Below are 17897 nucleotides of genomic sequence, written 5' to 3' on the forward strand. Positions count from 1 at the left end.
ATCTGAAGGCGTCCTGCTAAGGGGGACAGCGCTGAGTGGCAGGGAGCAGCCCTCGGGAACCCAGCTCCCCTTGTCCCCTACCCACACCAACAGCAGGCCTGAGGACCTGCGGCCCGGCCTTAGCTTCGCGCTCTTCGAGCCAACGTGAGTGGCTCCGCCCCGGCTAGCTTCCGACCAATGGACGAGCTTCTTAAGGCGTAGGGTCCCGCCTCCAGACCTCCTGGCCAAAAGGAAAGCTCCGTCTTGCTTGGAGTCCCGCCCCTTGCCGATTTGACCAATAGGCGCCCTCCCTTCAGCGAAGGTCCCGCCTCCTCCGCCCGCTCGGCTGCAGACCTCACTGCTCATTCCGGTAGGCGGGCGCAGCGGAGGCCGGTGTGGTCAGAACTCGGGCGGAGGCAAGGCCGGTGCCGCAGGACTGGGGCAGGCGGCGAGCGGGCGGCCAGGGCAGGGCGTCAGGCCGGTGCAGGCTGCGGGGCCGACGTCCGGGCCGCGGGAGCAGGAACGGAAGGCGGGGCGGGGCGGACCCGGGAGGAGGCGGACTGGGGCGCCACCGGCTTCTGAGGGGCGGCTCGCCCCCTTCCGGCCCGGGGCTGGTCGGCGGGGCCGCGGGGGCAGGGCGGGCTGCGTGCCGGGTCTGGCCCTGCTCTGCGGCCCGCCGCTCGGCGTTTCAGGCCTCCGGGCCGCGCGCTCGCCCAGGGACTGCGGGTCGGGCCTCCAGGTGTGGACCTAACAGCGCCCTGTAGCCTTCTTAAGCGCTGACATCTGCGAAGGGCTTTGTATTGTAAACTCAATCAGAGCGCGTCGTAGTCCCGGAAGCGCTTTGACATCCCCGAAGGAGCGCTGTGCAAACTGAAGCGCTTGGTAATCGCGGAAGCACGTTGTGGGCTCGGAAACCAAATCGAACGAAGCCTTTGGTAGATCCTGGGACCTTCTGGACTTCTCCGAAGCGCTTTGGAATCGCAGACATTCGAAGCGCTTTGACATCTCTGAAACCTTGAGCACTGTGATGGGCAGTGGAAAGAAGGGGGAAAGGTCAGTGAAGCCAGCCCCTGGCTCTGACCTACTGGCCTGCCCTCCCTCTGGGAGTCCCGGGATAGCGGGAGGCTGAGGAGGGGCAGCTATAGCAGGAGTGGTGGTGGATTCCCGGCCCACTTCACCTTGCAGGTGCCCATGGCGTCGGAGAGGCGCAAGGTCAAGTACCACTGGAGCAGCCCTTCGGAGCGGAGTTCCCGCAAGCGCAGCTGCCTCCGGGAGCCCAGTGATGTGGCCCCCTCCAGCCGGCCAGCTCACAGCTCTGTGTCGCGTTCAGGAGGGGCCAGCAGCCCCAAGCGCATGAAAACCCAGAAGGAGCATGGTGTGTCCTGGGGCTCATCCCGCCGCAGAAGTTCCTCCTCCTCCTCCCATTCCTCTGGCCCAGGTGTGGGTGGGGCCGCCTCCAAAGGAGGCCTGATTCAGAGCTCAGGAGAGTTCCTTTCGTCAGGGGGATCCCCTCTGTGCCCTGCCAGACCTTCTCTAGAAGAAATGGCTTCTCTCCAGGAGGAAGCCTGCAGCCTTAAGGTAAGTGGCCCCGACTCTTTGCAAACGGTGAAGCCCTTTCCACTTGGCTTGAGATGTTGGAGATGGGAATTTTGGTGAAAGGATACTAAAAAGAAAAGACCAGGTCTCTTAAGAACTCTGGGGTCTCCCCAGGAGAGAGCAAACTGGAAGACGTCAGAGGATGGCCTGAAGGTCGGTGAAGGGGTAGTTTGCAAACTTGGCAGCATTTTGGAACTACTTTAAAATCCTTGCGCCTTCCTGCCGCCCTGATGAGGTTATGCTGGGGTGTGGGCGGAGCTGCCAGTTATATATAAATATCCCACAGTCAGTCAGGACGGAGGCTCGCTGCACTGGGAGGTAGATGGCGTGCTCCGGAGACACAGATGTATGTTATTTCGGTTGTAAATTTAGGGAATTGTGCCCTGTACTTAGAAGCACAGAACCAAGAAAAAGAATTTGGTTCTTGGTGTGGCTTTTCACCAAGGTTATGGTTTCCAGCACGTTGGGGTTTTGCGTGGTGGGGCAGGGTTTATTTTGGAGGTTCAGCGTTTAGTTCCCTAGTGGGAACACACAGGAGGATTTCATAATACTGGGGGGCAGACTGAGGAGTGCTTCATGGAGGAGGTGCGGTTCATCCACTCATTTGTTTTATGTTAACTCTTATTTTTTAATTTTAAAAAATAAATTTATTTATTTATTTTTGGCTGCGTTGTGTCTTCCTTGTTGCGCGCGGGGTTTCTCTAGTTGCGGAAGCGAGGGCTACTCTTGGTTGTGGTGCACGTGCTTCTCATTGTGCTGGCTTCTCTTGTGGAGCTCGGGGCTCTGGGTGCGCGGGCTCAGTAGTTGTGGCTCACGGGCTTAGTTGCTCCGCGGCATGTGGGGTCTTCCCGGACCCGGGATTGAACCCATCTCCCTTGCATTGGCAGGCGGATTCTTAACCACTGCACCACCAGGGAAGCCCAATTTTATGTTAACTTTAAAAAAAAAAAAAAAAGATTAAGTTTTCTCGGCGCGTGCAAGTGTGTGTGTGTGTGTGTATGTGTGTGTGACAAAGTTGATCGTGAGTTTGGAAAGGTTCAGTCTCTTGCAGTCAGTCTGCTGCTTCCAGGTTAGAGGGGGGAGAGGCGCCCTAGTTTATGTTACTGGCTACTGTGTGAGCCTCATCCATCTCTTTAATCAGGTCTTGAACAAATATTTATCTAGGGCCTGGTTTGTGCCAGGCAGTGTTTGTAGTTGCCTGGGATATGCTTTCTAGGTTTTGGAGGTCTGGGCCTTCAGAGGTGGGAAGGAGTTCTGTGTGTGAAGGAACGGAGGAAAAGTCTTTCTTGGGTGAGATGGGCTGCCCCTAGATAAAGTTATCATAAAAAAAAACCCAAACGCAGCCGGAAGGAAAGTAGTTTGTCCTTAAGCCTTTGCTCAGTGGTTTCTTACGTGGAACTGAGAAGTGAGGCTGTATTTAGCTCTGTATCCTCTCTGGCAGGCTGTTGTTTTTAGGCGAAGTGCTCCAGGTGTTTTCAGTGTGGCCCTCACAGTCAGAACTCTTGTGGGCACACTGAGTTTTTTTTTGTTTTTTTTTTTTTTTTGCGGTTTGCGGGCCTCTCACTGTTGCGGCCTCTCCCGTTGCGGAGCACAGGCTCCGGACACGCAGGCTCAGCGGCCACGGCTCTTGGGCCCAGCCGCTCCGCAGCATGTGGCATCTTCCCGGACCGGGGCACGAACCCATGTCCCCTGCATCAGCAGGCGGACTCTCAACCACTGCGCCACCAGGGAAGCCCCACACGGAGGTTTTTAAAAAAATTTAATGGTGAGCTGAAAAGCTTTGTCTTTGACATAAGAATACTGAATATGACTCAAATGTAAATCAGGTAAATATGAGGCTAATGTGATCTTGTCATTAATTCTTGCAGCTTCAGTGGTTCTGGGTACAGGGTAAAACTGTCAGTTGATTAAAAGTAACGGCAGTAACAAGATGAGGAGGCACGGCGGAATCTAGCTTAGTGTCTCAGGTGTGCTGCATCCTCTGCTCAGTCCTGTGGGGCTGGAACTGGAGAGTTGAGGGTGTGGCCTCTTCCAGGGTGGTCCAATCCAATCACAGACGCACTTTTCTCTAATTTAGGGCTAATGGGCTTTGTTTTGCCCCAATTTAATGGTTAACCATGGAGCGTTGAGTAGTCTGGTCCTGTCTCAGAAGTCTTGGGTTCTGCCGATGCCCTGTGCTCAGTCATAAGCGCTTGAGTGAGGATTGTGTGCCGGGCATTCTGTTGGATGGTGGAGCCATGAGGCGGCTTGTAAGGAGCGTCCAGTCCGGAGGGAGGGCTGCAGAAGTCACAAGACTGCCTCACCAGGTGGTTTGGTGCAACAGAGATTCCAGAATGGAGGCTGGGGAGCTAGGTTAGGGGCAGCTTGCTGTACGGTGTTATGAGCCAAGGGAATTTAGATTTTATTCTAAGCCATTAGGGAGCTCTATACAGGGGGAAGGCAGATTTGCGCTTTTGGAAGATCACTCATGTTGGATAGAATATGAGGATGTTGATGGGATCGATCCCAGTTGTCCTACTCTAGTAGTGCTAAGGGCTCTCCTTAGAGAGTGTTTGTTAGTTTGAAAACAAGATACAGTACTTTACTCATATTTTTAAAAAAGTAACTAATTAATTAATTAAACATTCTTATCGGAGTATAATTGCTTTACAATGTTGTGTTAGTTCCTGCTGTATAACAAAGTGACTCAGCTATACGTATACAAATATCCCCATGTCACCTCCCTCCCTATACTCATCTTGATGAATTTGAAAATGCTTCTCTGACCTTCCCCTCTCTCAACACCTCTTCCCCCCCTCTTCTGCAGTCATTTGCACACTTGTTTATCTAATAAGTACGAAGTCCTGTCAGCAAGCACTGCTGAAGGGCATGCACAGAAACGGCCTGTTCTCCCCTTGGGTCCTCCCAAGGTCCCCTCACCGCTCGCCTACCTTCTCCCCACCCATCCGCCTGCTTTTCTGCATTTGCTCTGTAAACGTTGAGGGGTACACGCTTACCTTCATGTGTCCCCCTCAACGCAGAAGTCTCTGTGCTAGGTCATGGAATATTCTGAGGGGAAGATGTTTGTGTCAGTTCATTCTGGCTGCTGTAACAAAATGCCTCAGTCTGAGTAGCTTATAAACCACGGAAATGTATTTCTTATAATTCTAAAGGCTGGAAGTCTGAGATCAGGGTGCCAGTTTGGTCAGGTGAGGACTCTCTTCTGGGTCACAGTCTTCTCTTTGTGTCCTCACATGGGAGGAGGAGGCAAGGAAGCTGTCTTGGGGCCCCTTGACTAGGGCACTAATCCCATCGGTAAGGGCTCCACTTTGATGACCTAATCATTTCCCAAAGGACACACCTAATACCATCACCTTGGGGGTCAGATTTCAACTTAAGAGTTTTGTGGGGAACACCATAAAAGACCATAGCTAGACTGGGCATTTTGGAATCAATAGAGATTCCTTCTGGCCAGCCTCTCCTTGTTTGTGCCTTATTACCTCCAGGATAATTGCGAGGTTTTCTCAGATTCTAATGGTAGCTGATGATCTTTGTTTACTTTATAGAGAAGGTTAAATGTGTCTATCATGAACATCTTCACCTACCTTAATTTTAGTTTTTAGTATGACGTACCCAAATTTCTAATTCAGTTTGGGGAAGGAAGAGTGGAAGGGAAAATGTAAGCTTTATGCTGTGCTAGAGCTTGTCAGATACGAGTCTCAATATCTGACCTCTAGATGCGCACATAATCGTCAGTCTTGTGAGGTGGGCCTTGTTATCTTTTTTTTTTTGGAGAAGTAAAATCATGGTTATGCTAAACCCTTGAGATTTTAATCTTTTTTTTCTTGTTTGTTCATAGAAGTATAGTTGATGGCAGTGTTACCTTTACGTATTAGTTAACAAATACTTAGATATCAGCCAACACATATTTGAGCACCTGCTCTGTGTAGGCCCTGGGAAGATGAGACTCAGAAAAGTTAAATGACTTGACCAAGGCCACACAGCTTGTACGGGGCAGAGCTGTGGTATAATCTCAGATGAGTCTGACTTCAAAGCCAGTGTTCTTTCTGCTGCTGCCCTCTGTGAGCATGTGCTCCTCCTGACCCAGTGTTAGGTGTGAGGGGTGGGGAGATGGAGAGGGCAGGATCCTTCCCTTGAGGAACCCTCTGCAGGGTCACGCAGCCCAGACACGAGAGAGCGTTGTGCGTTTTGGCTCTTGAGGGATGAAGCTTTCACGGGTGGTCCTGTCTCCTGCATCTTTACTCAGTGGATGTCCAGTGCTTGGGTGCAAGGCTGTGCTGGGGCTGGAGGTGCAGAGAATAAGGCAGTTCATCACAGTGCAGTGTGTGGAGTCTTGTAACAGGGATATTTGAAGTACGGGGGGTCAGAGGACTGAGTGACTAACCATCGGGCAGGTCCTCACAGAAGAGGTGTCATTTGAGTTCTGTTGATGGCCAAGGCAGAAGAAAGGACACTTCAGGCAACAGGAACAACGTATGTCCAAAAGGTGTCAGGAAATGCTGGTGTGACGCTGGGGGCACTGCTTGTTCCTGGGGCCCTCCTTTCCCCCTTCTCCAGCGTTTGCCTCATTCCCAGAACACCTGGGTGTGTGGAGAAAGGTGGGAGGTGATGCTGGAAGGAAGGTTGGGGGCCAGCCTGGGGAGGAAGGCTTCCGGGGTCACACTCAGGAGTTTGGGATGTATCCTGCAGGCAGATGCAGAGCCGATGAAGGGTTTTAAGCAGAGGTGTGACGTTGCCAGATTGTAGAACTCCTTGTGGCACCTGTAGAGAAAGGATGGAGGGAGGGAGCAGGCTGGGAGCCCCTGAAATTGTTAACAGTGGCTGACAGTGCTGAGGGCTGGCATGACATCTCCAGTGGTGTCTCATTTGCCCAGTGCTTCATATAGGAAATCACCTTTAATAATGTGTCATTTTCCTTCCAGGTTGATTCCAAAGATAGTTCTCGTAACCCCATGGATTCTGAATTCGCAGCTGAAGCTGAGGTTCAAAATGACATAATTGAGGAACCAAACAAGGTCCAGAAAAGGCAGAGGGATAGACTTCGAGACCAAGGCTCTACCGTGATCTACCTAAAGGCCATCCAGGGCATCCTGGGAAAGTCGATGCCAAAAAGGAAGGGAGAGGCTGCCATGAAGGCAAAACCCAACACGGCAGAGCGCGCCAGCCGCGGAGAGGGGCCAGCCAGGAGTGTCACCACGTGTGCTCCTCAGAAAGAGAAAAAGCCTGCCCCAGAGGTCAGAGCGGAGGAGGAGGAGGCTGTGCCGGAGAAGAGCAGCTTCTGGGACAGGAGAGTGACAGACCCTCAGGAGAAGCCGAGCGAGGGGCCCCTGGGTGGCCGAAGGACGGTCATTGACAAGCGCTGTCCAGTCCTGGAGTTTTTGGATGACTCTGACTCGCACGTAAACGGCCAGAAAGTGAGTCAAGCTCATGCCAAGCATGGGGTTTTGAGTTCTGTTAAATGTATTTGGTCTTTTTAGTTTGATCCTGAGTGTTTCTCATTCAACACTGCACTTGACTTACCCAGGGCTCCAGGGAGCAAATCGTTGGTTCTCTTCTAACATAGCTCTCAGAGTTATTAAGAAGCCTCAATTCAGTGCTGTTTTTGTTTTAGGATTTATATGTTTGTTAAGACATAGATTTGCCTGTGTAACAAAGGCCAAAATAACAGTGGCTTAAAGAAAACCGAAGTTTGCTTTAAGGAGGATGGCTCCACAGTGTGGGGGACTGGGGCGTCTTCTCCTTGCTTCTCTGCTGCCCCTCAGCAGTTTCTATCTTGCGGTCTGAGCTACTGTGACGGGCTCAGCACATTACATTGACATTCCACTCAGGAGGAACAGGAGAAGAGCATAGTACATTCCCTCCCTTTTAAGAGTTGGGCTCAGAAGCGGTCCCCGTTCTGTCTGCTCATATCTGTTGACAAGAATCTAGAAACCTGGCCAACACCTGCAAGAGAGTCTGGAAGATTCCAGGCTAATTTCCATCTGGGAAGCTTTACATTCAGATGAGCTTTTATTGCTGTAGAGGAAGGAGAGAGCGATACTGAGTGATATTGGAGGGAAACTAACGGTTATTAACACTGCTTATAATTCGGAGGAGAAAAGCACTCCTCTGTTGTACGCATCTCCGCCCATCCTTCACTACTGCTGCTTGGAGGTAGCCCCTTTCGTCTCTTTTAACTCTCGCTTCTAGTACTTACCTCCATATTTCTAAGTAATCTTTCGTTGTTTATTTTTTGAAAATGTAGACATCTGTGGACTTCCTACTCAGGAAATGAGAATTTAGTTTTCTGCACATCTACGGTACCCGCGCCCGGAAATGTACCCTCTCTCCCTTGCTGCAGCTCCCTGTATCATAATACCATTTTTAGCCAAATCTATTTGATTTATTATCACCATATTCATAGCTGAGTTACTTAGTATACTCTGATTACATTTCCTTTCTTACAAAAGTTGATTTTCCTTGGAGTTCATCTTACCTTGTTTTTTCCTTTAGTTTCTCTGTTCCTGTGACTATGACTATTTCGTCTCCAAATTGCTAGTACCGTAAAATTCTTCTCATTGTTGTCAAAATAAGTAATCTTTTCTCCACCTTTTTTTTTTCAAGGTATAGCCCTTTTAATTGTTTCCTTAAGATTCCTTTTTTCCTCTGTCTCTTTTCTTTATGAATAAGTAAGGAGAGTGTATATAATGATAATATATACTCTTAAAATTTTTGACATACTTAATATCTAAGAACACTGGCTTAGTCTTCTGGGTATTCCTTTTTTAGAACATCCTGTTCTTGTTTTGAGGTTAAATACCTTCTCTTGTTTCTCTGAGAATATGAATAAAGGTTTGTTTTGAAGTTTTCTTTCTGCACTCCTGAGTTTCCTTCTGATTTTTTTTTTTCCTAAATATTTTGGTTTCCGTCTTTTGTGATAGGGCTTTCCTCAGATGTTTTGGGTATCTGTTCATATTTTAAAAATGAAGCATTAAAAAGCCAATTGGAAGTTCTCAGTGCCTGGAACGGCTTACTAACTGCTGCCTTGAACATAGGTGATAACCTGTGGACCCACAGTTGGATCTGTAGCTTTATCCTCAGAGGCTGCTAGGGGTCCGTGGGACAAATCTTCCAGTGCTCTGACCAGGAACACACCTCTGGCTGCTAGTGTTTTAGGGGTCAGATTGAGGGAGGTGCCTGGGTTCTCACCGTCCAGCGTGTGATGGTCTCTCACCCTCAGCTATGTGTCTCTTGTCCCTGGTTACTCCACAGTCTCCGTGGTTTAAGTTTTCCAAGGGTGAACCTTATCTTTTGCTGGGTGGGGAAGGGGCAGACCCATCTGTACCGGATGGGAGCAGGGATCTGGGGATCTAACTTCACAAGTTCTCTTAGTTTCATTTCCAGCTTCACCTTCATTTTGAGAGGTCTGGTACCTCCAATTCCTTAGTCTTCTGGGGTCCTGTAGTGTCATCCAGCGTGTTTTTGGGTTTTTCTCATTGCGGGCCTAGGTTTTGGCCATCTGCGATCTGCTTATCCAGTAACTGTTCATCTATCTGCTTCTAGCATCAAATTTTTATTTAATTTGCTTTGCTGTTTATTCTGTATGCTTTCTCTTTGTAGGTTTATGCTTTTTCAAGTCCATTTCCTGTAATTTTAAGAGTTTTTGGGCGGGGAGGACAAAACCCACGTGTGCTGTATTTAATTGGAAATCCCAAGAACAGTAGGTTTTGTAAACTACTTTTCCCACCAAATATACAATGTTTGTGTTTCCTGTCTAACATAGATCATTGTTTGGCTGCCTGGAATTCCATGGTATGGATGAACTTTCCAAACTTATATACCCAAACTTCTATTTGTCAAACTGGACATTTAGATTATCTGTTGGGTATGTATTTGGGGCAGCATGATATGGTAGGTCAACAGATGAGTGTTGGGATCAGACATTTGGGTTCAAATCCTGGCTCTGTCCCCCTAAACTGCAGTCTTGAGAAAGTCACTTAACCTGTTGGAGCCCCAGTTTCTTCCTCTGTATAAAAGGCATGGTTCTTTAAATGTTATCACAGACTCATACAGGGATCAGCAAACTCTGTAAGGGGCCAGATAGTAAATATTTTAGGCTTTTTGAGCTTTTAATCCCTCTGTTGCAACTATTAAACTGTGCTGTAGTAGCATGAAAGCAGCCATAGATAATATTTAAGTGAATGGGCCTGACTATATTCCAGTAAAACTTTATTTACACCAACAGGCAGTGCATTGGATTTGGCTTGTGGGTCACAGTTTGCTGAACCCCGAATTAATTCATGAAAATCCTTTGCTCAGTGCCTCGAGTATAGTAGACTCTCAATAAATGTAGATTTAAATTTTACCATACGGGCTTGAACCTTAGGCAGTCTTGAGTATAGGTAGTCTCCGGTTTTCCCAAAGAGGAAATGCAAAAACATTTTCCTGGCCAACTTGACTATCTGAAGCCTTTCAGGGTGTTAGGTGACGTCGTCATAAGTCTGTTTATCATATATATTTCTAGGTGGATGTGCATTTTTGAAGTCACTTTTTTCCCCACTCTGCCATTTTTCCTCCAGCCTCACATTTCATTAAATAATTTTGTTAAACCTTTTCACATGTTTCTGTGACATGGTCTTTGTTGTCACTGGAGTTACTTTTTGTGTTATGTAATATGATTTCCTGAACTTCCCTGATGATAAGAATGAAAGAATCTGACTCAGGAGGTCTGAGATAGGACTGGGGAATTGGTATTTTTTAACAGATACTCTCGGATGATAGAGAAGTTTGTGAAGCAGTCGGAGGACATCTCTACCCTTCCATCTGAGTTGGAATTTTAACTGTTATTATTTCTATTTAAACTTCTTATTATGGGATATTTAAAACATGTATGAAAATTACCCACATACCCATCACTCATCTTCAATAAGTATTAACTCACTGCCAATCTTGTTTTATCTCTGTATCCCTTTTCTCTCCACAAATTATTTTGAAGCAAATCCCACCTACCGTATCATTTCATCCATAAATATTTCAGTGTGTATCTCTAAAATTAGATACAGGATCTTTAGGGAGAAAAACAAGCATAACTGCAGTTCTTAGCTCTCCCTCTGCCCTCTCTCTCCTCCAATCCTTTTTTTTTTGTTGGCCACACCATGCGGGATTTGGGATATTAGTTCCCTGACCAGGGATCTAACCAATGCCTCCTGCAGTGGAAGCATGGAGTCTTAACCACTGGACCACCAGGGAAGTCCCTCCCCACAGTCCTTAATAGCATCAACTATCCAGTCAGTGATTAAATTTCCCTGTCTCATGATTGTTTCAGTTTTTTTGAAACAGGATGTAAGAGTCATGTGTATCAGTTTCTAATTGTGTTAAATCTCTTAGTCTCTGTAGATTCCTCCTCCTCTCCCCTCCCCAACCCGGCATTGTTATTTATTTGTTGTTAAAATAAATAAAAGGTGTCATTTGAGTTGCCGAATCTTACTGATGCAGTGTAGCACTTTTTGAGTCTGTGTTGGTCTGCCGGTGGAAATTCTATCCCATCTTGCAAATAGCTGTTCCCATTGCATTCAGTTTGTGTTGTGCAGTTTTTGGAGGTATATTTTTGGGAGCCCAACAGTGTAACTATGTCTAATTATTTTTTAGGTTACTTTTTTAGGAAATATATTTACATTGTTTAAAAATAAAAATGTTTTTAGTGAAAAATAGCTTTCTAGCTGGCCCTGTGTTGCCCTGCTCCTTCACCTGGATACCACTTTATACATATCTTAAGTGTTTTCCAGTGTAATTTTATGCATAACCACTTACCATACTGCTTTTTAAAAAGTTATCTTTTAAAAAAAGTAAAAACAATCTTGAAAAGCTTTGTTAAAAATGATGTCCAACACAGAACTGTGAGGTCATACCCGCAGGAATAATTATTAACTCTGTTACCTTTTTTTGCTTCCCATCTCCCCTTCTTTTTAAAAGAATGAGCTTAGAGAACCTCTTTAAACATCTCAAATTAGCTTGATTGAGATTTGTTTGGGGTCTCAAATTAGCTTGATTGAGATTTGTTTGGGGTCATTTTTCTTTTTCAAACAGAGGAGTACATCTTGTAATAGAAGAGACTTCGTGGGGACTTGAATATATAAAACAGACCTCTCAGAAAAGGGAGCATCATTTTGGGGAGAAACGCTTACCTTCCATGTGGGCGTTTTTTGTAATTTTAATCAGATTAACTTTTGTTTTTGGAAAAAATGGTGAATTATATTTTGAAGAGCTGGACTGCAAACATGTTAATTATGTGTTAGTGTATGCGATAGACGTTTTATTTGTTGACATGTGCTCACATGTGAACACGTCAGGCACTTGGTGCTGGCACCTGTGTGTGACTTCTCTAGCATGTGGTCGTGGGTACTCAGACATCATATGCTGGTTGGCCTCTCCCAGAGGAGCAAGCAGAGAGAGCCAGGGGAAGTAGCAAGGCTGCTCTGACGTAGCCCTGGAAGCTGCAGTGTCCCTTTTGGTTCCATCAGTTACAATACAGGTTAGCCCAGGTTCAAGGAGAGGGGTCACAAACCCCATCTTACAGTGGAGAGTAATATCAAAGAATTTGCAAACACATCTTGAAACTGCTACAACTGTGTGGTTGTGCATTTTGAATGTGTGAGAGACCTGTTGTTAAGGATGAGATGCTGGGTGCTTCTTTTCTTTAAAACCCCCAATATACTGTGTGTTCTGGAGAGCAGTGTTTCCCAAGAGGGGTCTTCAGAAAGGGAATGTAGGCACAGCTTCCCTTTCAGGGATGGCATATGAGACCATGGGCACAAGTTTATTCCCTGAAGCTGACAGGACTTGTTCCTAGTTGTAAGCTGGCTCACTTCCTGGGAATAATAAGGAAAACAGGTGACAGAGTGAGCAAAGGAGCCAATGCAAAGCCATCATCACGGCCAGAAAAGCAGCCAGGACTTCTGTTCTGGAGGTGACTGAGCACAGGAGGCTGTCTTCACATAGGACGAAGGCTAACCTGTTTCTTTTCTGCAGCCTAAAGACCGGGAGGTGGTGCTGGAGCGCACCTCTTCAGGAAGTGACTGGTCCGACGTGGACGAGATTGCCACAGTCAGATTCTCTCAGGAGGAGCCCGTATCCCTGAAACCCTCAGCGGTTCCAGAGCCTTCTCCCTTCCCCACGGATTACGTCATGTACCCGGCTCACTTGTACAGCAGTCCCTGGTGTGACTACGCCAGCTACTGGACCAGCGGTCCCAAGACCCCCGGCTACCACTCCGTGGGCAGTGGCGGCAGCGACACGGTGCAGGTGGAGAGGGGCGGCCGGGGCTCTTCCCCCCACTCAACGGTGAGCCCCCAGCACAACTCCAGAGAGCCCCAGGCCGCTGAGGAAGGCAGATCCCGGAAGTCGCGTTCATCTCGTTTCTCCAGAAGCTCGGAAGAGGAAGAGGTGAAGGAGAAAAGAACTTTCCGGGAGGACATGCCGCCACGTCCGTGTGGAGGGCCCGCATCTGGCTCCCTGCCCAGGAGCCGTCGGGAGCCCAGGTTGGAGGGTTTCATCGATACCCATTGTCACTTGGACATGCTCTATTCCAAGCTGTCGTTCAAAGGGAGCTTCACAAAGTTCAGGAAAATTTACAGCAGCTCCTTCCCTAAGGAGTTTCAGGGCTGCATCTCCGACTTCTGCGATCCTCGCACACTGACAGATGGCCTCTGGGAGGACCTGTTGAAAGAGGATCTGGTGTGGGGGGCCTTTGGCTGTCACCCCCATTTTGCACGTTACTACAATGAGAGTCAAGAAAGAAATCTTCTGCAGGCGTTAAGGCACCCCAAGGCCGTGGCATTTGGGGAGATGGGCTTGGATTACTCTCACAAGTGCACCACGCCTGTCCCGGAGCAGCACAAGGTAATGTCCTTAGTTTGCTGACAAACTGTTATTTATTTAGTTCCTCTTTTAGTTGTTGAAACACAAGGGTTGCTCTGCTTTTGGAACTAAAGAGTTTAGAGTCTCTAAAAATATGATTGCTCTTAGCCAGACCCTGTAGATGTCATTGGTCAAATGCTTCACAAACTATTTCTTACCTTTCAGCTTCATTAAGCAAGAGGAGGGGCCTAGGTGCTGAGTGACTTTTACAGCTAATGATACAGATGTCAAAACTTCCATTCCTTCTTGGGAAGCAACACGTTGTGTTTGTTTAATTAAACAGTATATTTTTATTCTAATTTTAAAGTTAGTGTGCCCATTTCAGAATATTTGAAAAATACACAAATGTGTGAAGATCATTTCCCATTCCATCAGAGATAGTGACCATTACCGTCATAAGACTTTTCCCTCCCAGCGGGCTGCATTTACTCTTGTGCTTCGCCTGGCTTCCCAGGGAGGACAGATGCTCCTACCCAGGCACAGTTCCTGTCCCCTAACAGTTCTTCCTTCTTAATGTTTTTGAAATTCAGATGTGTTTTGAAATTCTATTTTTTTTTTTTTTTTTTTTTTTTTTTTTTTGCGGTATGCGGGCCTCTCACTGTTGTGGCCTCTCCCGTCGCGGAGCACAGGCTCTGGGCGCGCAGGCTCAGCGGCCATGGCGCACGGACCCAGCCGCTCCGCGGCATGTGGGATCCTCCCGGACCGGGGCACGAACCCGCGTCCCCTGCGTTGGCGGGCGGACCCTCGACCACTGTGCCAACCAGGGAAGCCCGAAATTCATATTTTTAATGTTGCTGTCCCTTGGAGAATTGCAAGGGACAATTGGTGGTATGTCTTACAAGCACCTGTCATGGGATCAAGGAAATGTGTGTTGTATGCGTGTGCTTTTTAAAAAAGAATTTAGGAAAGTTAGAAAGTTACAGATTTGAATGTGTTTTCCACTGTGAAAATGTTCCTGCTTCATTGAACGTGCTTTGAAAAATAGGCTTTTTAACAGCTATGTTGTATTCCATCCCAAGGCTATAATAGTTTGAGTACTCAGTGGTTTGAGTATAATAGTACTGAGTGCTCAAAGAAGAATTTTTTAGAAGCAAAAATTAAATGTTGGAATCAGAATCCCTTGCAACCTCGTGCCTCTGGAGGAGTTCAAGGAGGGTTGATGCGTTGGGGAGTACCGCCGGCTGTAGGTACTGGAACTAGCTCATCTTTAAAGTCCTTGGCAAGCATTCTGTGCTGTTGGTTCCAAGGGTCACTTTGCTTTAGTTGAAAACACTGGTTAAAAGTGAGTTATATCAGAACTGGTATTGGCGCGGTGCCACTATTTTGAGAAGAGGCAGTGTAAGTGTTGGACTTGAAAATGTCATTCTCAAGTGAATACCACCTGACTCAAATTACCAAAAGCGTCTTCTTATTTGATGTTAAAAATTCAAACACGAATGATATTGCACAATTGAAAAAGCTACTCGTGAAAACAAAGTTTAAGTTGAGGTAATTTCTTTATAATGAATTAGTATTTTTGTTCTTTTTTTCTAAACCTGAACTTAGAATAAGAATAAGGAAAGAATAAGAGGAAAGAATAAGTTCTAGGCCTACTTTTTTCTTTAAAATTATTAGCAACAGGTATATTTTACTACTGAAGAATTTTAAAGTAGCTAGAGTTAAAAAAAAAAAAAAAAAAAAAGTAGTATATCTGTAGGTGTTCACCTAGAAGGAGATGTGATTTTGGTTAAGTAAAGGAAGCAAAGCTGCAGGAAATACATATAGTACTTATTCTTTCCACAAATACCTGAGCACCTTCTGAGAGCCAGGCGTTTTACTGACCGTATACATGGCAACTTTTTGCATAGGAAAAGGTGTGTAAGGCGATGGATTACCTCTTGGGAGTGGGAGTGGAGGCGGGGGCAGTGAAGGGGAGGACACTTGTAGTGGTGCTCTTGAGCCCAGCCCAGCCCTGCAGCCCCACGTGAGCATTGCCTAGTGGTGGCTGTGTGGACAGCCTGGGTTCAAATTTGCGTTGTGGTGCTACAGTTTACCAGCTGCAAGTTACTTGACCTCATTTGGAGGCTCAGTTTCTTTGACTGCATGATGGGCTAACAGCAGTACCTATCTTAGGGTGCTTGTGAGGATTACGTTATAATACACCTAAATAATAATACTACCTAGTAAGCACTCGGTAAGTGTTAGCTATTATTATGCATTATAGAGTTTAAACGTAAAGAAAATTGAAGAAGACAGTGGGGGTTGTGCAGTGGACCAGCTGTTCTGGGGGTAACAGACATCCAGAGTGGCCCTAACCCACAGGTGTTGCCACTCTGTCTCCTCCCAGGTGTTTGAGAGGCAGCTGCAGCTGGCCGTGTCTCTCAGGAAACCCTTGGTGATCCACTGCCGAGAAGCTGATGACGATCTGCTGAAAATCATGAAAAAATTTGTGCCTCCAGACTACAAGATTCACAGGTGAGAGTCTAGGACTTCAGCGGGCAAATGAAGTGAACATGTTCCTCTGTCTAGGACGTTCGTGGGAAAACGAATTCAGTGAGGGGTGGATTGATGATGTTACGTCTTTACATAGAATCTTTTCTCAAGATTAACTGTCAGGTTGACCCATGTGAAATTTCTGATATTTGACCTTCTTTTAACCTAAAAAACGGCAACTTCATATGGTTTGAGCTAATACCCTAAATCACTGTGACCCCCATTGCATGAAGCAGGCTGTAGTGGAGGCTCGGTTCGCAGAACTGAGAGCTGTTGATCTTGGGAGAGGCTGCTGTGGGTCCAGTGACTGAGCACACAGAGAACATTCCAGGGCACCTGAAAAGAAATTTTCTCTCCTACTTTGAATTTGAAAGCTCATCCCTCCCCACTTCCCCCACCCGCAGTTAAAGTCCAGGATGTATTTTCTCTAAATGGTATCTAGGGGTTCTCCAGTTTGGTAAACTCACCAGCCTGCCCTGGTGTGTCTGTCCTGGGCATGGGCTTGGCTTGGGGGGCCCTGGGGAGCAGTGGGAGACCGTCAGCTGGCGACTCTGCAGCGGGCATGGGGCTGAGGTGGGCACAGGGTGCCCTGGGAACCAGCGGAGGGGCCCTTAGCTGCGTCTGGCTACAAAGGGGTCAGGAGGTGATGCCCACTGGCACTTTCATGACGGGTAAGTTGGGTTAACTGGAAAAAGCAGGGAGTCTAGAACCCGAGCCAGGTGGTGCCAGGTGGCTGAAGGGGTGAGGTGGTTAGGCCTCTAGAGCATTGCCTTCCAGGCGCCCAGGCAGAGAGAGTGATGCCTCTGAGTGGAGCCACCACCAGAGATGAGATGAGGCACAGTCACTCAGCCCTTCTGGACTAATGTGTACTGTACTAAGAACATGAACAGATACCAGGTTAAGAGAAGAAAATTCACCTGTAGGCCACTCCCCAGTGTTTTTATTTTTTTGTTTCCTTCTGGTTCATTTGATTACACGGATGTAGTTTTTACGTACTGTAGGTGTGATCCAGATGGGCTGCAGTTTTTAATTCTGCTCCTGACTTGTGTTGGCTGTGAGTCCTTCCCTTGGATGCAGTCTTTCCATTTCTGAGAATTTACCCACCGAAAATAACTTAAAAGAGGTGAAATGTCCAGAGGGAGTTGGGGGCTTCTGCAGAGGGCATTATGAGAGAGCCCTGATCTGGGATTCTCTTCCTTGCAGGCATTGCTTCACCGGCAGCTACCCAGTCATTGAGCCCCTGTTGCGGTACTTTCCCAACATGTCCGTGGGCTTCACGGCAGTGCTGACCTACTCCTCTGCCTGGGAGGCCCGGGGGTCTCTGAAACAGATCCCGCTGGAGAGGATCATCGTGGAGACTGATGCTCCCTATTTCCTGCCTCGACAGGTAAGGGTGTCTTCAAGCTGAGTTGAGGCACTGAGGAGAGAGGGTGGGAGGTGTGCAGTCCCCCTTGCAAGGTTGGCAGGAACAGAGCCACAGTACCTTTCTAGGTCCCACCCTTGGCTGTGTAGATGTCTCCTCTCTGTTGCTTTGCAGAACCAAAGTCTAGGGGGCTGAGAAGCTGAAGGGTAACCACTCTCTTCCAGGCAGTGCAAAGCCCTACCCTGTAGAGGGTAGTCCAAGGAAGCGTGGGACCCTGCTCACCCAGAGCCCCCCTGACTGGGACTCTCCCTGCACCTGCAGGTAAAGGGGTCTCTACACAGCTCCAAAGAGGCCCTGCTGGGGAAGGGCCGGGGAGGGAGTTGTGCGTGACAACTCTGCACAGAAGGCACAACGGTATCCAGAATGCTTGGTGTCTTCCAGGTTCCCAAGAGCCTTTGCCAGTACGCCCACCCAGGCCTGGCCTTGCACACGGTTCGAGAGATTGCCAGGGTCAAAGACCTGCCGCTTGCCCGCACCTTGGCCACCCTGCGTGAGAACACCTGCCGCCTCTACAGTCTTTAAGCAGAGAGGG

General features: G+C 47.7%; 1 protein-coding gene across 1 annotated transcript; it reads left to right on the forward strand.

Annotated features, from left to right (window-relative positions):
- Positions 1–996: 996 nt before the first annotated feature.
- On the forward strand, positions 997–17887 carry TATDN2 (TatD DNase domain containing 2). Its single transcript, XM_007451547.1, has 7 exons — positions 997–1032; positions 1165–1557; positions 6498–6989; positions 12583–13452; positions 15797–15924; positions 17146–17329; positions 17747–17887. Exons 2-7 carry the CDS (start codon positions 1171–1173, stop codon positions 17885–17887), a joined length of 2202 nt encoding a protein of 733 aa, XP_007451609.1. The 5' UTR covers positions 997–1032; positions 1165–1170.
- Positions 17888–17897: the final 10 nt, after the last annotated feature.

Source organism: Lipotes vexillifer, unplaced genomic scaffold (genome assembly GCF_000442215.2).
Source record: "Lipotes vexillifer unplaced genomic scaffold, Lipotes_vexillifer_v1.1 scaffold261, whole genome shotgun sequence".
NCBI classification, from domain to species: Eukaryota; Metazoa; Chordata; class Mammalia; order Artiodactyla; family Lipotidae; genus Lipotes; species Lipotes vexillifer.